Below are 25,607 nucleotides of genomic sequence, written 5' to 3' on the forward strand. Positions count from 1 at the left end.
GAAACCCTATCTCTACTAAAAATACAAAACTTAGCCAAAGTGGCGGCGTGCACCTGTAATCCCAGCTACTCTGGAGGCTGAGGAAGGAGAATTGCTTGAACCCGGGAGGCAGAGCTTGCAGAGAGCCAAGATCGTGCCAATGCACTCCAGCCTGGGTGACAACAGTACAACTCTGTCTCAAAAAAAAAAAAAAAAAAAAAAAATTATTCCTTTTTATGGTAATAAAATATTTAGGAATTAATTTCGTTAGTGTTTCTGTACTCTTTATCTGAATCAGCATTTTTATATCAGGAAATTACTGTATTTTGATTTATACTTTGCTAGGAATAATCAAAGAATTTGTGGCTATGTGATCATGTGTAAGTCCCCAAAACTATTTGTTTTCCTGTCAGTTTTCCTCATTCATGAAATTGGAAATAACACCTGACCTACTGATTTCTAGGAGGCTGGATAAAGTATACAAGAACTAGTGTATGTGACAGCACTTTATAAAAATGCAAAACATTATTCCAAAACATGCCTAGTTCAAAGTACACTCAATCCTGCTTCAGGTATTAGTGAAGTTATATATTTTTGTGAGTTGTTTTTTACTTGCTTTGGTTATTTTTTTAAATTGAGATATAATTCAGATGCCATAAAACTTACCCTTTTAAAGTATATAATTCAGTGCTTTTTGGTATAGTCGCAATGGTTTGCAACCATCACCACTAATTCCAAAACATTTTCATCACTCCCAAAAGAAACCTTGTACCCATTACCTGTGTCCCCAGCTCATCCCTCCCCACATTTGGTAATTTTTGAGATTTTTTTTAAAGGACTTACGTTGAACTGAAATTCAACATAAGAATACTGACATTTTTATTAATTTTATATTACATAGGGAAAAATCACTGATAATCTAATAGAAACCATTGGGCAAAACATCACAAATTAGAAATTAATAGTGCATTTTATTGTTTTCTAATCATGGATACCTAAGAAATACAATTGAAAACTATATTATATTTCATGTTGGTCACTATATTTTATGTTCTCATTCATTTTCTTGTAAATGACAATTAATGTACTAATGCATGATATAAAGTAAGATTGTACTAGCAGCATTTGCAAATCTTGATTCTGTTCACAGTAACAGACAAGCATACTCAAACGACCATGCTGTATTGTGGTCAAGAACCACGATAAGTAATACAAATAGTCACACACGCTTTAGGAAACAAGTAGAATTGTATAATAAAGATTTTGATTTGATCAAGCAACAGCTGTGTAAAATAATACTTTAAGAAATAGCTATATATTAGAATAATAACCCAATTTTAAATAATGAATTATCTAAGATATCTTAATAATTACCCTTTAAATTCATTTATTCAGCTCAAAACAATTTTTAGCAAATGAAATAGCTGTGTTTCTCCCATATCTTTTCACCATTTTCTTATTTTACACCATGTTTTTGCAACCCTTAAGTTTCTATGATTAGCAACTTTTAATATGGAGATTATACCTGAAGTCAACAAACATATTTTGTTTAAGCATGTGTTGTATTTATAATACATCATCATTTTTTGAAATTTGATATGAATTTAATGTATATTAATAAGAACTAATGCTTTGTAAGAATATGATGCTTCAGATTTGAAAATAAAGTTTGCTATAAAACAACAAGAATTTTTAAGATAAACCTGCATAGCATTAAGAATGAAATTTTATTGTGTTAAAGTAACAGAGGTCTTAATTCTATGTCCTTCGAAAGTGGTTGTATCCTAGTAACATTGCCAACAATAAACACGTCATGCAAAAGTAAAAATGCAGTAGTGAAATGAGCCATTGAAAGAAAGAGTCAGTGACCATATAATATTTCAGTTTCTATTATATCTAGTAGCAATCTGGTTAAAAAGAAATGACAGTTGCCCTGAAGGAAATAAAGTGGAGGTATTATTGTAGTAGTAGTTTGGAGAGAAAATTGCACTGTGTTTTTTGACTGGATTATTTCTCTATCCTTGCAAACTACCTTCACCTCTCTGTGGTGCTGCTTCTTGCCTTCTTTATACAAATTGAGTTTGTATCATATAAACTCATAGGGCCCGGGGCCCTTTGGTGACAGGGAGGAGGAGGAAGAGGGGAATTAGAAAAAGAAAATGTGACAGGCAGTTTTGAAAAGAAAACCAGTTTTCCCTGTGGGTCTGTTCCTAAATAGGAGTTCTTCAATGCAATATTTTGCTTCTGCAGAGCAGTCAGTCAGAATCAAGTGCATGCTTGTGCTGTTTTCTGGGGCTTGGCACTGACAGGTTTCATTTAGGAGGGGTAGGAATACAGGGAATTGGATGTGGGGAAGTTAGTATTTTGGCTATATCAGCCCTGGAGGCAGAGTTAGCACTTGCAATGGGACAAAAGTATTTGTAGTCATCAGATAACTTTGCAGTCAGCTTCAATAGCATCACTCCTTTTTTTTTTGTTGTTTTTTACTTTTTTTTTCCACTTTGGCAGCCAAGCTCTTAGTAGAACCATCTGTCTTTCTATTAGTATTTTTGAGGCCTGTTTTGAAGCCACTTTGCTTGGCAAAGTCACTTTCATCCTTGGAAACGATTTTTAAAAAAAGTTCTGTGGCTTTTTGCCGAAGAAGAGTACTATGTAAAAAATCCACATGGCTGTTCATTTTTGTTCTAAAAGAATATGGCTACTTTGTTTTTGTCTTGAATCAAATGAAATTAGAGGTGATACAACTTCAATGTGACTGTTGGGAAGTGAGAGGCAGGAATAGCAATTTTAGCAATGTTTTTATGTGCCTATATTCCTCAACGAGATGTTCTTTAGTCTTCCTAGTAGATTAATTGGAGGATAAATTGACTCCTTTATTTTTAATTTTTCCTAAAGACCATTGCATTGAGTAGGATAAACTGACAAATAGACTTTCTTTTATTTGAAATGAAAAATCAGACTATTAGCGGTCATTGAAGATCCCATGTCTCTTCTTGCTAATGGTGGAAAGTTACTTTGTTCTCCTGGTTACTCCAGTTTGGGTAATTATATTCTGCCTACCTAAACCCCTCTTGTAATCTCATTTGGATATTATATTCTTCATTTGCTCAGAAACTGCTGTGTATTGTTGCTGTGTGCTTCTAAACAGCTGCTGTGCTCCCCACTGAAGGTGACTGAATTTCAGTTGTAGGTGAACTGATCCCTAAGGAGAATGTGTACTTGAACACTATAGCACTCATCGGACTAAACTCTTGAGGAACATTTGAAAAAGTTTTAGATATTACAGTTTATTTGTAATTGTGCTGATATAAACCATAGAGCTGCCTTTCATTTTAACATTTGCGTATGTAATTTAAACAAATATCCTACCATAAGTTTGTGCTGTTTGAGATTTCATACAAACTCACTCTCATAAGACCTGTTCCTTGAGATCGTGGAGTTCTCCCAGTTCTTCGATTCCTGTATTTTTCCCAGTCTGGTGATGCCTTCCAGGCCTCTCACCCTGTTTTTAAACCCAAAGCCTATTGTTGATCAAAAGCAATTTTTATTTCCTCATAACCTGTCTTTGCTGAAGTCCTCCAGTCTGCTTCTCTTCCCTTGAATGCTGGAGTTCATCTTCTCTGATCCTCAGTCACAGTGACTACGCACGTTTTGAGAAAAATCACAGAAAAGGGAGATCTGATAATATTACAATTCATGTGGTCTCACCTAAGGTCTTGGCATCTTCTATCACTGTTTTTAATTTCTGTGGTTTTGCTTGCTCTTTCATTTCTCACAATGACCATCGAGAACTTCCTGGAACCTTCTTCCAGTTTTCTTCCTCAATTCCAATCTCTCTCATTTTCTGGATATGAGCTTGCCTTATCATTGAGAAAATTTCTTCTGTCAGGCCTGATTTTCCTTACGTTCCCGTTTCCCTACCCATAAAGCACATCTGCCTTCATCCATTTATATAGCTCCATTCCTCAGGGCCCAGAGAATGAGATGCCACTCTCATTCTAAACTAATCGCTCCACCTCTGCCTTGTCTTCTAGCTTCCTCCGGAATTTTGGTTAGTTTGTCCCTTTCCTACATTTAAAACTCTCCATTTCCATTTGCCCCTTCCAGCCAATAAATGTGCTCAGAGCCTTGCTACCTGAAAAAAAGTCTTTGCTTCACTTTACATCTTTCTATAGCTGCTGTTAATGTCTCTCCTCACCTCTCATCAACTTTCTCTGAAGAATAGTCTACATTTGCTTTCTCCTTTTTGTTGCCTGTCATTCAGTTCTTACCCTTTTGCAGTGTGATATCTACCCTCTGTTCTAGTGGAAGTGGTGTTATTATAAACTCAGCTTCTCATCATTTCCAGAGATGTTATTTTTCTCTCTAGAATGCTTTCTGCCTTTTGTTTTGTTTTGTTATTCACAATTAGTTTACTCCCTCAATCTTGAAATTCCCTTGGCTTTTGTTATACCATACTCTTCATGATTTTCTTAATTTTTGTCTAACTTTAATTTTATCTGCCAATAGGCTCCTTTCCTCCGCCTTTTGTTGAACTGTTGTTGGAACCCAGATGGTGTTAAGCTGTTCCCCTTTTTCCTTCAGATCTTTTCTAGATTGTCTATTCTCATTAACTTATGACTCCCCAAACCATGGCCTCTGAAGATCCCCTCCCTCAGCTTCAGACTGGAGTGTCCATCTGCTGGAAAAATAACTGCAATGCAACATCATTCAGCCACCTCAGCCACATCATATCCAAAACCATAGCCATCATTTTTGCATGAAAATTATCACTACTACTCTGAATTTCTAGTTGTTTGATGCCACTATAAGTAGAGTGACATCAAGTAAACATTATCTTTGATTTTGTCATTTTTTCATCTCTGAGTACTGCAATTTTTTTTCTTAAATATTTCTTTTTTTTCTTTTTTCCCGTCATCCATTACTCTTCTGCTGATCAAGCCCTCGTAATCTGTTCCCTTATATTAACTTCCCACTTGGTCTCTACGCTGGGCCTCTCCGATCTGTTTTCCATATCCACCAGAGTAATCCACTGACCCTAATTTAATCCCTCCGTGATTCCCCAGAGCCCACAGGGGAAATCTCTAGTTTCTTACCCTGATGCATAGACTGATTCAGGCAGACCTGTCACCACTGCTTTCTTCATATTTTTTTGCCATTCCTAGCTGCTGGTAGTGTCTCCCTCACATGATGTTTTTTTCTTGCCCCTGTTCCTTTTCTTATGTCTCTGTCTCTGCTGTTTACCTATTCAGGCCCTATATCTGCCACTCCTGCTTTCACAGGGCCTTTAGGGACTTCTGGCTGTGTTAGGAGCCTGTCTTCTGTACTTCCATAGTATCCTATACACGTCTGTATTATTGAATTAACAGCAGTGCATTATAATTATCTGTCTATTTGCCCCACCAGATTCAGAGCTCCTGAAGGGCATCCATGTATGTGAATTCATCTTTTAATCCCTAGTTACCACAAACTGCATATTCTACTTAGCAAATGTTGATTGAATAAATAAACAGGGACATATAATGAAATTCAGATTAAATAATCTTAAGAATCTACTTAATACATTAATTTCTTAAAGCAATTGAGTGTTTCAACAATAGAACATTTACATAAAATATAAACTATTTAACTATGAGTAATTGATAGGTATTTACTTGTTCTGCATAAATGGGATAATTGATTTGTATTGGATTCATAACATCTTAGAGACTATGTAGTATCTTGAGGTGGACACATAAAAGGTATTAAGACAGGGTTTCTTAAAAGTTTTTAGGCCGGGTGCGGTGGCTCACGCTTGTAATCCCAGCACTTTGGGAGGCCGAGGCGGGCGGATCATGAGGTCAGGAGATCGAGACCACGGTGAAACCCCCTCTCTACTAAAAAATACAAAAAATTAGCCGGGCGTGGTGGCGGGCGCCTGTGGTCCCAGCTATTTGGAGAGGCTGAGGCAGGAGAATGGCGTGAACCCGGGAGGCGGAGCTTGCAGTGAGCTGAGATTGCGCCACTGCACTCCAGCCTGGGTGACAGAGCGAGACTCCATCTCAAAAAAAAAAAAAAAGTTTTTAAAATATAGGAAGTAGCCTCTTACGTGTATTACGAATTATTTAACCTGCGAATAACATGCCCCTTAGCTTTTAAAAATTTATGACAAAAATATTTTGTTGAAACTTAATAAATGTCACACGTTTTCAACTTTAATGAGTGGTTTAAAGGAAGTCTTATACATTCGGTGAAAAAAAAAGAAATTAATAGTGATCAGGGTTTGGAAATATTCAAAACTAGAAAATATATAGAATGAATTACTAACCCTATACCAAGTTAGTTTTAGAATCTGCCCAGAAAATATATTGTTTTGATATTGTGTGTCCTTTTCTCCCAAACGTTGGCTAAATTTCAGCAGCAGTGCAATGAAAATCCATCAAGATATAGGAAGAATACAGTCACTGCTCATTATTTATATGTGTTATGGTCTATAAAGTTGCTATGAACACTGAATTAGTGAATGCTGAACAATCGCTCCTAAAGGAAGTATGATTAGGTTCTTGCGAGCTTCTGGTCACAAATTTTCATCAGCTAATCAATACATAACTTTGTTTTGTGTGTGTTTTTGCTTAAAAATACTTTGTTTAATATTTATTATTGATTCATTAACATTGAATTCACAGCCAACAGCAGGATAACTCATGCCTGAGCAAAGCTTAGCTAACACGTAGTCTTCTCCGTCAGTCACACCACAGCCCTCTCGCCTCGTAAACACTAGACAGCACTTAAGCATTATGCTTGGGAGCTTTTTAAACAAAAAAATTACCAACAAAATTGTTACCTGCTTCGTGCACGTCTGCAAATGACCAGGAAAGTGGCATTATTATAATTGAGTAAATTTCAGCCAATAGGCAAATTTGCAAAGACACAATCCACAAATAATCAGGATCGACAATATTTTGAGATGTTTTTAGTCGCTCACGTAGATTAACCACACATTTTGGATTACATTCATTTTACTGTTTACTGTATTCTTATTACTAACAGTACAGTACTCTACAGTCCGTTCTGTGATGGTCTAATAAAAACCAATCGCTGGGACTGTGAAATTAGGTTTAATGATCATTTAGCTCCCTTTTTTCCACCTTGTAGTTCCTCTTTCAGTTCCTTTATCTCCTATTTCCCCTCACTAGATTGAGACAGGAGATGCAGTTCCAGTGTAAGTTCGGTTTTAGCTAAATGTGGGATCTTGAACAATTTATTTGGCCAAGCTAGGTCTTATTTCCTCATTAGCCTGATGGTTGTGTTGTTGCTGATAATCTCTAGGGTCTTTCTCAGCTTTAAATTTCGATGTCACTCTTTACAAGTGGATCTTGAAAAATTTAGACACTAAAACAAATTATAATACTAAAACAAAATGCGTTTTAATAAACTAATCTATAAAAGACCAAAGTTTAGAATGCACAGATTTAATAAAAGCTCCAGAATTCATTGCAATTTATTCCTTAAAATACTAAAAATTTTATCTGAAAGAATATTATAAACTATTAAAGTATAAATTATCTAGATAAAAACCACTATAACAAGAATGCTTTATATACAAATAATAACCAATTAACAATATAGCCAATAAAACTTTCCCCATATAATGCTTTGTAATTTGGTGTCATTGCTGAAAACAGATCTACCATTCACATATTGCTTTTCTCTCTCTCTCTCTCTGCCACCCCCACCACCACACACACATTGCCTTCTCTTTCACCCTCCCTCGCCTCCCCTTCTTTCTCTCTCAGTCCTCGCTGCCCCCCACACTCACCAATCAAAATCTCAGAAATAGCTCAGAGGTTTACTGTGGAAGATTAAATAAAGGAGAAATTGAAGGTGGGCTTTTAAAGTGAGAAATGATGAGAACTGTAAGAATAGTAAGAACCCTAGGAATGTGTAATGCGACTGGGAAAACAAGAAAACAGATCTGAAAGACAATTCAGAGGTGCTGTTAGGATTCGTGACTGAATAAATATGTAATTATCTTTGTGTATTTGTTTCTTTTACTTTTTTCACCGCCATCATCCCTACTATAATCAAGGCTTCATAGATGTGGGATTTTGGTTTTCTTGTTCACTCTTGCATCTCTACTGCTTAGCTCAGTTTCTTGCACATAGTCGATATTTATTAAATATTTTACAAATAAGTGTTCAATGTATGGGAAGACTAGTGGAGGAGAATAAACTGTCAGAAAGGTAATTTTAAACATGTTCCCAAATTACCACCCATATATCCATCCATCAATAAACACTAACCAATAATCATTTTCACCAGGGAGATCTTGCTTAAATATTTGTTCAAAGAAAGTATTTTAGTTAATGACAAATCTCTAGTTAATAATGTGACAAGGCTGCAGAAATGGCCACATTAGGTTATATTTCTAAAAATTCCTTTTCAGCTCAAACAAGATAGTGATTCTATTGTGCTGGATTATTTATTAACTAATGTGAACCCCATACTCTGAGAGTGGGACCAGCAAATTAGAGTGTATTCCAAAGATGACAACCAAAACGGAGACCCTGTGGTCTGAGGGGTCGTTCAGTTGCTTCAAAAGGGATAGATACAGGCAAAAATATTGTACAGAGAATCTGTAGCAGGATTCAAGAGACTGAATTCTAGACCCAGTTCTAACTAATTCTGTGGCTAGTCAGTTATCTTTTGGCATTACTTACCTCTTCTATTAAAAAAAAAAAAAAGAGTAAAGCTTTATCTATTCTGCAATCTTTCTTCCAGGTCGATTACTGTATTCAATAATTTAAAAATTCAATATTATGTGTGAACATGAGAATTTGTCCTCAAATAATGAAGAGCTATTTATATATAAAATGATACAGGTTTAGTTAGTTTTGTTTTAGACGGTAGAATTAGTCCCAACAAGTAGGATTTGCAGAGGGTGATTTCAGTTCCTTCTATGGGATAATTTTTTAGCCATTTCATTAGTGCAATAAGAAAAAGGCTTATCATGCAAAGCAGTGATATTTTCAAGGATATCATGTAGGGAAATTATTCGTCGTGTTAGAGAGTCGACTTAATAATACCTTTCAGTTCTAGGATTTTCTAGTTCTGCTGTTTAAGGTAGTCCGAAAGCATATCCTCAAGCCCAGTATCCCGGCAAGCTTCTATGCCAGTCTTTTGAATTGAATAAATGATTTTCTTTTATCATGAAATAAGGAGGGTGGGAAGAAGCATGGAGCATCGAAACTTCTTCTCTTTGATTCGCTCTATCACGTTCAGCAGGTTCAAGGTCAGCTGCCGCCATTAATGATTCCCGTATTCCCTCCTGATCAACGGACGCTGGCTGCAGCTGCCCAGCAAGGATTCCTCCTCCCTCCAGGCTTCAGCTATAAGGCTGGATGTAGTAAGTACTGTTGATTTTTCATCTGGGAGTGGGTGGAGGGCCAAGCTTTAAATTAGGCAATCTAATATTACTGCCACACCAAGAAATGAGATCACCCATATAGCGTTTTTATTTGAAAGAGGAAGCACACAGAATGTGTGGAGAAGTGTGTTAGTATTTATAAGGGCTTAGATTAAATTTGTGCTTCTGAAGCCAATATTCTTTATAATTCAATTTCATGACTTCTATTTACAGTGTATTGTTAAGGTATGAATGTAATTTGTGGGTTCATTTTATTTTTTGCATAGATGACATAGGAATATGCTTTTTACCACCTTTTTAACAGTGAGGTAAACCCAAATTTCCTAACGTGAATGAGTTGGCCTTCTGTTATTTGTCTCTTCCAAATATTTACAGCCTAAATTCTCACCAGTCTTTTTAGTTCTTAGACCGAACCATTCTTTTTCTTGACTCTGGACTCGCATCATCAGTATTCACTCTCCTTCATGTTGTGAAGTGCTTCTAGCTCAGATTAGGGAGCGAAGTTAGGTACCTTTCTCCTGCTTCCTCTGGATTCTGTATATTTTCTTTTTCACTTTATTTGTAAACTTTCTGAAGGCAGTTGCTGATTCTGTCATACTCATTGTTGTATCTCAACTTTTAATACACCATTCAACGTTTTTGAATGAATGAATGAATGAATGAATGAATACGTAAGCAATATAGAAGACATTTTTGAGCTACGTGATATACTAGGATAACTGTTTATATTGCTTATTAACTTTAGATGCCTGTGATTTCATGCCTTTTTCTCTTTCTTCCCCAAATATAAATTGCACATTGTTAGTCTTAGGAAAAAATACATCATTTGAAAAAATTATGGTCAAAATGCCAACTGTATTCTGTAAGATAAAAATAATAACACATTCTAAAGAGGGGCTAGATTGCTGAGCTAGATATCTTCCAGAACATCTTTACCATGGCCAGAAGGAAAACAGTAAAAGCCAGTTGATTGAAATATTTTCATTGATAAAACTGAACACTACTGAAAAAAATTAGTGAAATATTATTTTAGATAATTACACAGAATATTGTTTTTAAATTCCAGTGCATTTTGGCTTATATATATATATATATGTTAATAAATTGTGCCATTAACATCTTGTTATGCTTTAGTATTTAATTAATTTGAGAAACTCTAACATTCTAACATTACTACAAATCAGTTCTACATTTTCTTTTAGATGATGTTTTAAATTCTCACATTGGGGATTTCAACATTTATTTCTCATCTTTAAATCTTTCTCTATATCATATTGAAGAAATGGGTTGTAATTTCTTAATTATGCAAAGCCATTTGAGATTAGAAGATTGCAACTCTGGAGTTAAGGTAAAAGTGGTTTGCATTCAAGACTATAAAAATTCACATATGTGTGGTGCCTTGCTCTTTGAGATTTTCATGCTGCTTTTGCAAATCTTTCCCTTTACTTTGGTGTCCTGTGTTTTAAATGGAATTCTCACTCTGTACTCTTAATTTATTCATCTCATATTACTTTCCACATCATCCTACCTTTGTAGGTTATCAGCTCATCCAGACACACCAACTTTTTTTATAATTAAATACTATAGTCATTCTAAATATTTTACATTCTAATAATAAATTCTATGAATAGAATTTTAATTTTTATTGCTACACTAAATTCTGATTTTTTTAATTCTGATTTTTAAATCATGAAAGGTTTTTTGTTTTGTTTCTACTTTCTCAAGGAATTACTGTTCACATTAAATACATGCCATAGATGTGTTTTTAGTAAAAAAAAAAAAAAAAAAAGACACTTTCTAAAATCATTAGTTGCCTTTGACTGCATCTGTAATATATACGTATAGACTAGTTATATTTTCAATAAAACAAAAAAGTTTTTTAAAGCAACTGCAGAAGTAAGTCCCATTAGCAAATATTGTGAGCTGAAGAGAAAACCACATTTAGTATGAACAATAGCATAACCGTAGGCCTGGAAAAGGTCAAGAACACCTCCACCTCACTCTCATTTGACGGAGTTGGCATACTAAATTTGTTGAGTGTTAATGTAATGTGGCATGGAGAATTTTTTCCATTTCCAAAATAGTATATTAACCATTTGATGTTCATCCTTTTAGTGCTTAAAGTTATAAATGATACCACTTCTTTTGTAACCTTGGAAATAAAACAGAAAAAAAGCCTTTACAGCTGCTGGCAAGCTTGAAACTGGCATCACACCAAACTCTAGAACTAAGCAGAAGCCAGTAGCAAAAGGAAGTGCCACCCTTGTTGACCCCTGGCGTTTTGAGTCAGTTTGAATGAAGAACTGGGTGGAAGTGAAAAGTAGTCCAGACGACGTCCTCTCTAGTCACATTTCAGGAAAGGAATAGAGGTAGGAGAAGAAATTGTGCCATTTCCGCTTTTCAGTGGGATTTCCTGATTTATTCCCCTCATGGTTGTCAACCATTTGTGACTTTTCCCGTTGCCAGTTATTTCAGTTTATTACATAGTCTTCAATAAAAGAGACTGACCAACCCATCTTGATTTCAATTTTAAGCAAATATGAAAGATACACTATTTGTTGTTATAAAAAATCCAGATACTTTTCATCAATCCATTTATCGAACATACTGATGATAAACGTTTCTGTTTAGACTAGATGTCTTCATAAAATACATAAAATAAATTTTAAAATCTCTGGGACTAAACTAGAAACTTTAAATGTACTCAACAGGAAAAAAAATAGAAACACTGTTTAAGGAACCTAATCATTGTAAATTGAGTTAACAGCTCCTGTTTCTGAAACGGAAGCTTTTAGTTGGACATAAAGATATTTTTTTCTTTAAGAAATATATAATAGCTGAAATATGGTGTGGAATGGAAACCCACAAAATGCGGCTGCTGAGCCTCTCTTGAGTACTAGAATGTATATCATTTAAACAGTGTAAGAGTAAATTAGCAGCAGCACAGCCGGGCACATCAGAGAAAATCAACTAGACAGATAGAAAAGATACTCTGAAGAACACTGCTGTCCATTCTTTTCCATGAGTATATGGATCAGTTCACAGATGTTGATGTAGTATTAGCAGCATCTCAGATTCTCTTTGGCATTTGGTATTAATGAAATTAAGCATGAAACCATTTCATGGATCCATATCTAGTTATTGCTTTCCTTACTTATTAAAATCCTAAAAATACTTGAAAACTTCTGAGGAGGTGAAAATGATGTGTATTCTTGAATCAAATCCTTTCTCTCTCTCTCTCTCTCACTATATATATGTGTGTGTGTGTATAAGATGTGTGTGTATAAAATAAATATAGAACTTGAAAATAATTACATGAAAACACTGGTTTAGTCATTCAGCTTCATTCAGAGACAAGTTCATTCAAGGAAAGAAAAAAATTAGTTGAATAATCTGTATTTTGAACTTCTCAGTTCTATTAAAACTGTCAACTTAGTTGTTATACGTAAACACACCCCAGGCTCTCTAAGAGATCACTTAAAATCTCAATTCTAGATTATATTTGTGGATAATAGCTCATTTTAATCAGAAAATAATTATTGCAGCCCTTTAAGTTTGAACAACTAAGTACTAAAGTTTCAAGTCTAAATTAATAAAATAACTGGGTGTACAAATGAATTGGTTCAAGTACACAGCGGATGGTTGAAGAGTCCAAGAACACAGTCCATTTGCTCCTGCTGGAAAGTCTGAGTAGTATCCTAAACTATTTATCAAAGGCTTCAACATGTGAGCTGTGAAGCTTGTGTCAGATACATATTTTTGAAATAAAATATAAATGCCTTTGACACCTGTAGAACAGTTTTATGTTTTTGGAAAGATACTGCTTTTGCTCATCCTAGAGCAAATCATACTTTACAAAAAAATTGACTTTAAAGGAAGATGATTTTGAATGTTCATGTTGGTGTCAGCCTAAAATTTTATACTTGAGAGAGACTTTTGAGATAAGGTGGTTGAGGGATATAAGGTTAGTCAAAAACACTTTCTCTCACTCACACTCCAGGCCTCTTCCTGCAGCACATGGCTTCTTTGCACCGCATGTTCAGCATCACTGCTATTTCTTTAGAGTACGCATTTTAGAGGTAGAAATTAGAGATGATTATCTTATTACTAGAGACTGCAGTCCTCTGCCCCTCTCCTTTCTGTTTGGGTATAAAATTCCTAGTCATATAATTGTAACCATTAGATGGTTTACAAATTTTAACAGGAAGATATTTTATGTGGAAATTTTAAAAATCTGCACAAATGGCAATATCCAATAAAATAAACCCATTTACTATATGCAGTATAAAACAATTATAAAAGAGCTGGCTTGATAGTAAAAGAGTGGCTCAAAGTATCAAACTGAATATGAACTATAGCTACAGATAGAGAATATTTACCAAGAACATTTGCACATGTGCGTAGTGCCATGATTCTCAAAGTGTGTGCCAAGGTTCCCAGGGTGCTGTAGCTAATTCATAGGGGCACAGGATATTTTAAAATTTTAGAGAAAATACAGAGGCATCTATTGGACACTATATGAACTATCATAGATAAGTTCTTTGGACTTTACTAAATAAAACTGAGCAGTTGGATATTTCCTTTGTTTTTAAGAGTCCCATGAAACAATTATTGAACCATCAAAGGTGCCTTAATCAAAGAAAATTTGGAAACTTTTGTCCTAGAGTATATTTGTTTTAAAAATTACTGTGATTTTTTTTAACCTGGAAGTTATTGTAATTCACCTATTATACTGCCAACCACAGAACGGAATATTATAACAAAATTTATTTTCCACTTAACAGTGCTATATACAATATTATGAAGATAATCAATTACTTGTCTATACCAATTGACTCCTTTGTCAATATGATTTCAAGCATTCAATATTTATTTATTTGTTTTGATTTAATTAATGCAATCTCAAATAGGCAACTACAAATAGAGAGGTACTTTGAAGGAGAGAGCCTGGACTTGGGATCAGATTTTGCCTCATTCTGATGCTTTGATTGTCCTAATGTAAATTACTAAGCTTCAGTTTCCTCATCTACACAATGGTGTAATAAGATCCATTTTACTGAATTGTTACAAAGATCAAATGAGATTATCTAAGAATTGGTGCCTAACATTGTGCCTGTCTTATTATGTTATTTACAAATAATAAAGACTGAGATAATACAGTACAAGCAAAATATAGATCCTGTTTTGAAAAGAAAAAATGATTTTAAAATCACACCTGGCATTTGGTGACATTTCATCACTCACTCTTTTTGAGTTAGGATCAAACTCACTCTGCCATACATGAATGAGGTTTCCTCTGACTGAGGAAAATAACTGTTTACAGAAAAGTAGCAGAGTGCTGATGAAAACATTTGTTTGGCTTAATACAACCTTAGCCTTGCCTGTTTTTATTATAATCACCAAGTTTTAAACTTTTTCTTTTCTTTCTTTCTTTTTTTTTTTTTCATTTTTTGAGACAGTCTCACTCTGTCACCCAGGCTACAGTGCAGTGGTGTGGTCTCAGCTCACTGCAACCTCCACCTCCCAGGTTCCAGAGATTCTCCTGCCTCAGCCTCCCGAGCAGCTGGTACTACAGGCATGCACCACCACCCCCAGCTAATTTTTGTATTTTTAGGAGGGATGGCATTTTGCCATGTTGCCTAAGCTGGTCTCGAACTCCTGCCCTCACCCACCTCCCAAAGTGCTGGGATTACAGGCGTGAGCCACCGTGCCTGGCCAGTTTTAAAGTTTTTCTGTTGTTGTTTTTTACTTGTCCTTTTATTAGAGCTCGTGTTGAAAAAGATCAAATGAGTTTTAGAAAATGTAGTCAGTCACTGTTTTGGCTGAATAAAACTAGAAATATATTCACATACTCATTCTGCATTTAAAAACATTGATTAATTTTTCAGAAATGTGCTAAATAGCCATATAAAGTTACTGATTGAAATATTTAATGAAATATTTAATTGCCTTATGAGATTAGCTTAAATAAATAGAAGTCGATGAGCCAAGCTTAATAAACTTAAAATATGCTGTATTTACTCTTCATCAGTTTTCTGAACAGTATTTCCGTTTCCAATAAAAAGGGAAACTCTCAGTTAATTAGTTCCTCATACACCACAGTACAATTAATGTTTAGGACTTAAATACCATAAACTTCCTCAGGCATATTTGCTGATGTGTTCCTGTTTTTAGTTAATGTCACATGTTTCATTGTTAATGGGAGTATCACGTGGATTCCATTATATCTCTTATGCAAAGAGTTCATGTGTCTGGCATTTTAGGAGACTGCATGCTAATTTCTGATTTAACTGTGTCAGCTATGTCAGCTGACATACAGGTTATTGGTGATGGGTGCTGAAACAATCAGCAAATCACAAGCTAAAAACCATCAACATGCTACGCTTTTATCAAACTGACAAAATAGGAAATGTGTTGTGAAGATCCCATACTGTATGTTCTTTGTAAATAAGCAGAGAGAAGAGGATATAATCATGTCTCTAGGCTTCTGGTTTTTGTTTGTTTGTTTTTATTTATTTTTTATTTTTTTGAGACGGAGTCTCGCTCTGTAGCCCAGGCTGGAGTGCAGTGGTGTGATCTCGGCTCACTGCAAGCTCCGCCTCCCGAGTTCAAGCGATTCTCCTGCCCCAGCCTACTGTGTAGCTGGGATTACAGGCGTCTGCCAGCACGCCTTGCTAATTTTTTTGTATTTTTAGTAGACATGGGGTTTCACCATGTTGGCCAGGCTGGTTTCGAACTCCTGACCTCAAGTGATCCGCCCATCTTGGCCTCCCAAAGTGTTAGGATTGCAGGCGTGAGCCACCATGCCCAGATGGCTTCTGTGTTTTCTGTGTTAGAATTATTGTGACTAGCTCTTCCCCTCTCCTCTGCCTTCCCAGAAGTTTATAAACCAATGACTTTGGGAGATCCTGATTTAGTTGTAAAGCTTTGTAAATATTTATATTTGTAAAGAATTGAATTATTTTGGTATCTGAATGGCCAGTCATTGAAGTTCCCTTTTGAGGTAGTTATATTAGTGGTTTAAAAATATGAAATGATTGAAAAATAAAGAGAACTGGGTTCAAAAATGTATACAACATTCCATAATCATGTGGTGACAGTCATCATCCACTTCTCATGAGAAAAGTGTTTCTAGGACATTAAAATATATCTTTTGATTAAAAAAGGTGTTGATATTATTGTCTTAAGATTGTATTACTGAAAAAGGGATATGTCTTTGTTGTGGCAGTCACAGTATTATAACTTGACATAAAAATAATAGCTTATAGTGTACTTTATTATTTATTAAATATTGTCATATAACTGATTTTAATCATTATAACTGTGAGATGATAACTGATCTATATTAGTAACCAGCATTTAATCCAACTTGCACACTGCCACCGCCAAAATATGTACACACAAGCAAACAAAAAAAGCAAAGACTCTTTCCTTGATAAATTTCTCAGATTTTATTAGGCCATAACTAGCTTTTCTTTTAATCCATGTCATTTGCTTTTTAACCATTAAGAACATAAGAATGTCATTCACTTAAAACCTAAAGCACATTCAGCTTAGTATTCTCTTTTTGATGTGAGTCTCCTCCTTGACGATGTATACACGTAAGACGGAAAGAGTGGTTAATGGCACTCTGTGCGGTCAGCCAAAAGCCTTCAAAATATGGTATTACCATATGAATTTGTCATAGCTGAGCCTAACCCTTAGACTTCTAAGTTTTTATTTTTGTTGCCACAGCAAGAATGGAATTTCATCTCAGTAACAGACTAAGTTCATCAACCTGAAGGGTAAGCCCAGAACAATGTATTATTTTATCTGAATAAATATAACTGTTCATGATACTATACAATGGTCATCTCCAGTAAGCCTGTTCTAAGACTCCACTAGAAGGCAAACTTATGTCTTAAGATTGATTGGAAAGTATGGAAGAAGAAAAATATTTTGCTTCAAACTCTACAATAGATACATATTTTCCATAAGGACTTAAAAAGTCCTGACTTTGAAATGTCATGTGGAATAGGATGCTGCATTAATTTGGATACAGGTTTAGCTGCTGTAAAAGGCCAAAATAATACTAGCTTAAACGTGATAAAAGAATATTTTTCGCTTGTGTAATAATCTAAGCATTGCTTATATGCTAACTCCATGACATCCAGTATCAGGCTTGCTCTCTTATTGATTATACTGCTTTCCACAAATTGTAGCTTACATCTTATGGTCTTAGATATTTTACCCTGCTGCCATTTCCACATTCCAGCAATGAAAAGAGAAAAGTCAGGTGAGAAAGAACTACAGCAACTTTTTAGACAGTATTATTTCCCTAATAATTGATTTTGGTTCTATTTTCAAAGAGTATACTTAAACATTTCTTAAACCTGTTTATATAGTCAGCTCATAATACCCTTCACATTTTTTCTAATATATTAAAGGTAGCATTTGCGTTTTGCAAAAACCTCAAACAATGGAGAATTATAGAAAACAAACTAAAAGTTATCTGCCTTCACTCACTCACACACTCCTATAATCCCACTACCCAGATGTAACTACCATTAATTTTATACATGTTTTTCCAGAGCTAGGTATACCTGTAAATATGAATCCATTATATATATTTGTATAAAAATATTTAGATATAGATACGTAATAGGTAGCAAAATAGCCTGTGTATTATAATATGCATAACATGATACATTTACTATGTACATTTATGATATATACTGTATATCATATAATATATGTGAGAATATATGCTACATAGACTACAAACTACTTCCATGTATGAAAAATACATCATGGATATCTTCTTCCTCCATACTTTCAGACGTAAATTATTCTATATTTCTTTATGATGGATACATCGTGTTTTATTTGGTTTCCCCACTAATGGACATTTAAGTATTTCTACAGCATTTACAGTTTCAAACCATGCTACAATGAATATTTTTGTATGCGCATATTGCCCCAAATGAATTTTTCATGTAGCCAGTTCCATTTCTAGTATGTGATATTTTACTTTAGTTTCGTTCTGAACATTTTGCACCTGAGAGTTTCCATCTAAATTCTAATGCTCTCTGAGTTTGTTAATGGAGAATTTAAAACTTTCAAAATAGAGTGTCCCAAGTTATCTATGAATTAGCATTCATAAGACTTGAAATCAGAAACTAATTGTCTGGCTTTGATGAATTCTATCAGAAAAAAACAAAAAAAAAAACAAAAAAAAAACAATGAAACAAGGGGTCAGAAGACCTTAGTAGTCACAGTCCCATTTCATATTATTCTGTGCCCTTGGGCAAGTCATCTTCCTCTCCGTGTTTTATCTTTCTCATCTTTCAGGCAGCCACAGTAATGTCTGCTCTACATACTTCATAAGGAGATTGTAAAATGTAAATGGGATGAGTATATGCATTTCTAAAGAAGTCAAATTATTGTATAAATGTAAAATATCATTATTATTCATTAAACATATACTCCTGTTTTGAAACTATTAAATATGTCATAATGAAAAGGATGTCAGGAGTTTTTCTATTCTAGGTCACTATGCCTCTGACCATTCAAGACATTTATATTATGTGTTTTTTTCATTTTCATTCATGTTAATGACAACATTTATTAACTTCTAGAGGTTTAACATTTATTATTTTAGTAGGAATCTCTAGGCCAGCAATCATTCTAAATGTGTATCTCATAGGCTTACCATTATAGTGATTTACGAAGCTTCCTGTTCTCACCTATGAACTTCAGACCCTGGATACGCTCAGGAGGTATATGATGTCTGCCAAAAGCCCTGATAAGAGAGAAAGGTGCAATGGCTCTAAAGGGAGTCAACAAATTAAATGGTTGCTAAGCCTTAATATTAAAAGTGGGAAATAGAAGAGAAATTGCATTTAATTTGGTCTTAAGTGGCTTATGCGAATGCCTCTCTTCCAAATTCTTACTTTCTAATACTTGAAACATTTTGGATGAATTTTCTCTCGACCATTCATTTCTTCATAAGACACGGAGGCAAAATGTAGACATAGTATTCCAAGATAGAGCTGGATATAGAAGCAGTTCCATAATTCATGATTCTTGCTAAGCAGCTTAAAATGAGTTATTGTGCAATACCTTAAATGATGCCTTAGCAATCAGGCGGGAATACAGAAGGAAAAGGAGACATATTTGATTCATTGTCACTTTTCAGGGATACTCAGATTTCTTAGATAATTAATCCAAGAAGTTTTCTTGATAATCACGTTCTCCAATTTATGGGCAAGGGGATGAAGAACAATGTATTTTTTATATGCAGAAAGGTCTTCCCATTCTGAGAGGTGTTTCTTAAAGAGTTCATAAATTAATCTCTTTCTAAACTAGCCAACTAGGTAACTATTAAATTAAATAGGATAAAGTTTTCATTTGCTATACTACGTTAAGAAGTCATAAAAATATATTTTATTTAAAAAAATCTCTTATTGAAAATAGCTGTGACAAAGCAGTTAAGAACTAACAATTACCTTATAATATCTTAGTTTAAAATATCTATATAGTCAAACAAGAGCTAATTTATTTTACTCTCTCGAATAAAATGTATATGAAGTATTCCTATTCATTACTTACCATTCTATGAAATTTAATACAAAATATTAGCATTTCTCATAAAAAGTTTCAAATGTGAAAGTCGTATTATACTATTCTAGCAAATCTAAAAAGACTGTACAGACCTTCCGCATTTAGAAACTCCTTCACCTTTACTTGTGTATAGCAAATCACTTGTTCTTGGTTGCTCAAGATGCTGTAGGAGAGTTGTTATAAATGTAACTACTTACAATGAGGAAAAAAGTATAGCTGAACTTATTGCCATAAGGAAACAAATTTCATCTTGGTTGGATTTAAGAAAGTATAAAATGATATGAAACAATCACAATGAAGAATGATTTTGTTTTCATTATATATTTATATGTAACATCTTATTTTCTAGTGGATACAATGACCAAGTGCAGGTGCTTTAATGAAATTATAATAAAAGATTCTTGTTGATGAACAGAAATCATTTTAAGACTTTGGAATTGCATATTACTTAATTTTCATACCTAAGAGGATAAGAGTTGTTTATAAAATCAAAATTTACAAGAGATAAATTATGGAATATTATAAAAGAATTATTGCTATATGAAAATATGTTAAAAGGGATTATTTTATTCTTTAACTACCTTCTCTGGGTCCTGATTTCCTCCTACCCCTAAATTCTAGGCCTCTCTGTCCCGCTTCATTATCTATTCTTCCTTTTAGCATTTGCAACTCAACATAGTATTTGTTTGAATTAAACCGTGCACAAAAAACTAATTTGATACTTACTTGTGTTATTGTCTTATAATATGTTTTTTCTACTAAACCTTAAGCTTTTGATATGCCAAGAGTTGTCTCTTGTATTTGATATTTGTTAACTTCTTAAATGAATTCTTCCTTCATTTATTCTGTCAATAAAGATTTTAATAGGCTTAAGTGTGTCAGGCATTGTGCTAGGGACTAGGGATTTATAGATGAGTAAGACGTAATTCCTCCCTTTAGGATGGTGTTAGTCTAGTTGGGGAGAATGGGATTGCTATGGTCTGAATGTTTATTTTCCCCCAAAATTCATACGCTGAAATCCTCACCTTCAAGTTAATAGGAGGTGATTAGGTCATGAGGGCAAAGTCCTTCTAAGAGTGGCCCCAGAGAGCTGCCTTGCTCCTTCTACAGTGTGAGGACACAGAAAGAACGCACCATTTATTCATCAAAAAATGGGCCTTCATCAGGCACAGAATTTGCTGGTGCCCTTATTTTGGGCTTCCCAGCCTCCAGAACTGTGAGAAACAAATGTTTGTTCTTTATAAGCTACCCAGTTTGTGGTATTTTGTTGTATCAGCCCGAACAGACAAAATAAGGATATAAGCAGTGGTAATATACAGATATGCATCACATTTTAAGAGAAGTCTGTGGAAAAGGAATTACTTTAAATCTAAGAGTGTTGAAGTATCAGGAAAAGATTCTTAGTGTGAGGGGTCTCAAGTCAACCTAAAGGACAAAGGCAGGTATACAATCGAAGAAGTGATGGGGCTGAAGGGATACAGACAGACTATTCCAAGCAGAAAAAAAGCCTAAAGACCAGAAAGCAAGAGATAAAATAGGGTGGACATAGACCTATAAACAGTTAAGTGTTAAGAATAATGTATATGGTAGAAAGTGACAAGTGAGTAATACTTTGAGGACATGAGACCAATTCAGGGAAATATGTGTAGACATATGCTACAGGAGCCAGAAAACCACTAAAGAGCTGAAGCCCAGGATTGAGATCATACTGGCATCCATCCATCCATCCATCCATCCATCCATCTGTACATTCATACATCCATCCATCTATATTCATTCATCCATCCATATATCCATATCAATGCATGCTTCTCTTGTTCACTGTTATATTTTCAGCCCCTAATGCATAATATATAATTAATAAATACTATACTTTAAATACAAGGAATGAATACTACAGATTGCCTGTAATAAATGCTACTGGAAACTAGATAGAGAATGAATTTCTTTAACAGAGGACTCGAGCCTGGGAGACTGATTGAGAAGCTCTTATAATAGAAAGAAATGTAGACCTAGGAGTTTAAAGGAAACGATCTTCATGATTTATTGGCCATGGAGGGTGAAAGGGATGGAGAAATCAAGGTTACTTTCACATTTGTAGTCTTGGTGACTGAGTGTCACTAAGTGATATAAGAACACCAGGAGTAGAAGCAGCTTTTGGAAGAAAGAAGATAAATTACATTTTGTACATGCGAAGATGGAGCTTATTGTGAGACAGCTAGGGAGAATTGCTCAAAAAAAAAAAAACAAAAAACAAAAAAAAGAAACAGTAGATGGGGTCTAGGCTACAGTCACTGATTTGGAATATGTTAGTTTGTGTGTGGTTGCTGAACCGTGAGATTGGATAAGATCATTCAGATGAAGTGAATAGAAGGAGAAGAACCAAGTGCCAAGGATTAGACCCCAAGGAATACCGGTATTTAAGGAAGGGATCGATGAAGGAAGGTGGAACAGCCTATTGCAGAAACAGATAATAAAGTCGGCATGAACAAGGTATAAGGAGAACCAGGACAGCTGTTTTAAGAAAAGCCAAGAGAATGTATAGATATAATTAGAGAAGAAGAAAATCATTAACAGAGGCAGCTGTTGCAGATATATGTTCATTAAAATTTGGCAATTCAGAGGTCATTAGTAAATTTATAAAGCATTTCCCCAAAAATATATGGATTGAGAACTAAAGTGTAGGAGAAGGATTTAAGATTATCACTAGTTTTTAACAGTTTAGATGAGAGAAAATAGATTATGGTTTTAGAAGGTGTTTTATATTCTAGATAGTTCATTTTTTTAGGATAGGAGGTAATTGTGCATATATTTAAAGACATAGTTATGTACAAATTTCTTACTTTGGTATTTGAGGTCATCAATAGATTGTAATCAGACTTCTAAATACTTTTTGCTCCTAGATGAAATGGGTTTAACTACAGGCTAGTTCTTGAATTTTGCTTGTTCATTTCTTTGATCCTGTTGTACCACTTACTTTGAGGCTCAATTTTTTTATTGAGCATCTACTCTACAACAGGCATTTCAGCTCATAGGCTTCTCTTTTCTACTTCGTATTTTATGTTCAAGGCCTAACTCAATCTCAGCCTTTCCATGGATTCTTTCCCCAGTGATCCAACTTGGATAAATTCCTTTCTCTGGTAATTACTGCCTATATTCATTTGACTCCAACTGTATAGTTTTGATTCATTTCACTTTCCACATTTATGTGTCTTATTTTCATAACTGAAAGTGTTTTGAAGGCAAGGATTGTACCTTTTAATGCTTTGTGTTCTCCACATAGTAAGAGTTTAATACATGTTAATTGAATGGACATTAGGTGAATATGTTATGAAAATTGAAGTGTACATTTGCATAATGCTTTAAAAGTAGTCTGTGTGTTCTACGATAATGTTTTCCTTATTAAAATAGTAAGGACTCCAGTCATGATTAACCTTGGGATAATCCTGGACAGTTTAAAGAATTTTATAGAATGGGAATAATAATTTCCACCCTAATGAGTTGTTGTGAAGATTAAAAGCAATTTTACACATTTACATATATGTATATATGTGTCTATGTATATGTAAGATATTTTCAACAGAGTGACAAAAGTGAACAAATAATAGCTTCCCACATTTCAAATCACTGGGAGAACAAGTAATTATTCAAAAAGGATGTGGGAATAATTAAATATTTGGGGAAACAATATTTCTTAAATCATATACCAAAATAAAACTTCAAACATTAAAAAAAAACTCACATATTTTCTTTTCTCTTTTACTTCATCAAATCAGTTATCCAGTCTGTCTCCCAAAGCTATTCTCTGCTCTCCTTCATTGATTTACTGCAATAGTTTTTAACATACCTATCTCCAGTCTCTCCTTACAATCGTTCTATGCCTTGCCACAAAACTGATATATCTGGAACACAAATAGTAACAAAAAATATTACCTTCCTGCTTGAAACCTTTCAGTGACTTAACATTGTCTTCAAAGGAAAACATAAGGCTCTTCAAGATCTGAGCTCTACTTGCTTCTTTAGCTGAATAGTTCCCCATTCCCTTTCTGCATCAGAAACACTGGGAGTAATGAAAATATCCCTGGATGTAGGCGTAAATATAGTTGTTCTTGTTAGCCCTATGAATGGCAGGGGGCTACCCCAAGCAGAAGGCAGCCACCAATTTCTCTATCAGCCCATGACATGAAAGAAAGAAAGCAACATGAGATGAAAGAAAGCAGTTTTCTTCCAAAGTTCCATCTACAGTGTCCTTACTAACTTCATTTTGTCTTAGACTTCTACAAGGCCTCCTCCACCTGGAAATGAGAGTGGTAAGAACAATGTACTTTCAGTACCAATCTGAGAAGGTTTTTATTTTTTTTATTTTTATTTTTTTATTTTATTTTATTTTTTTTTGAGACGGAGTCTCGCTCTGTCGCCCAGGCTGGAGTGCAGTGGCGCAATCTCGGCTCACTGCAAGCTCCGCCTCCCTCGTTCACGCCATTCTCCTGCCTCAGCCTCTCCGAGTAGCTGGGACTACAGGCGCCCGCCACCACGCCCGGCTAATTTTTTGTATTTTTTAGTAGAGACGGGGTTTCACCGTGGTCTCCATCTCCTGACCTCGTTTTTAATAGGAGCAATGCTCGTTGCACTGAAAGGTCCATGCTTACTGTTGACCCTCTAACATTTATAATACATGGAAAGGAGGTGGTAAAATGGTCCCGAAGTATAATTTGGTAGGGATAGTGGCCATCTTTTAAGAGACACCTCAGTAAATACAATTCCTTGATCGTCGAGCCTCTTTCAGGTTGAGTTCTTTCTTTCAGGTTTCCAGAATAACTTTTACACCCTTCTACTTTGCTTATTGTATATTTGGATTAGTTTACATGGTGAATCCTCCTCACTTGATTAAGACTGGGACAGGGATTGTGTGTGTGTATGTCAGAGAGGGGTTAATTTTCATATTTCCCAGCACCTACAGAAGGCAATCTGGTATTTGTCAAGGAGGCAAAACAAAAACAAACAAAAAAACATGTAAGGCTAATAAAGGAATGAGTCTCCACATTTCAGTGAAGATAATGCCATAAAGCTGTCCAAAGCTTTTGTATTAGTTCAGTAGATGAAAGAGTGTGTGTTGTTGACTCCTGTTAAAACCACATCTGCATTTCACATTTTTCTTCATCCTAAATAATCTTGTGGGAAAAATTGTTCTTCTTAGGCTGTGTTATATAGTATAGAGACAAATTCTTCATAGTATGACTGGAGATAATTAATATCTAAATATGCACAACTATAATAATGATGCAATTGAATGCTTTTAAAGAGCTAATATGAGCCGTATCATTTGTGTCAGTAGACACTAAGCTATGTTGTATTCTGAAAACAATAGAATAACATGTCTCAGTATACTTTTTAGCTTTTTGAAAAATTTTAATTTTGAGCTAGAATTTCCATGCCTGGTCTTGAAATAAGAAGCAAATTAATTTTGGAAAGGCTTAGGGAAAAATTTTTCAAATGGTTAAAACCTAGGGAAGAGTAGAAGAAATTACTTTTAACTAGTTGAAAGTCAATTTGAATAACTTACACATGGTTGAACTTTAAAAGTCAAAGTTTTCCATTATCTGATATTTTTACTAAGTAT

At 34.7% G+C, this 25,607-nt stretch overlaps 1 protein-coding gene across 5 annotated transcripts in view; it reads left to right on the forward strand.

Annotated features, from left to right (window-relative positions):
* Positions 1 to 25,607, forward strand: part of SOX5 (SRY-box transcription factor 5) — a 435,827-nt gene that overhangs the window by 289,970 nt on the left and 120,250 nt on the right. For 4 of the 5 annotated variants that reach the window (XM_063639617.1, XM_055280372.2, XM_055280373.2 and 1 more), the window contains one exon: positions 9,244 to 9,364. In XM_063639617.1, the coding sequence (XP_063495687.1) occupies positions 9,244 to 9,364 (121 nt within the window). Of the gene's footprint in view, positions 1 to 9,240; positions 9,365 to 25,607 lie in introns of all 5 variants that reach the window. The other variant, XM_055280371.2, reaches the window with a different exon arrangement.

Source organism: Symphalangus syndactylus, chromosome 5, assembly GCF_028878055.3.
Source record: "Symphalangus syndactylus isolate Jambi chromosome 5, NHGRI_mSymSyn1-v2.1_pri, whole genome shotgun sequence".
NCBI lineage: Eukaryota > Metazoa > Chordata > Mammalia > Primates > Hylobatidae > Symphalangus > Symphalangus syndactylus.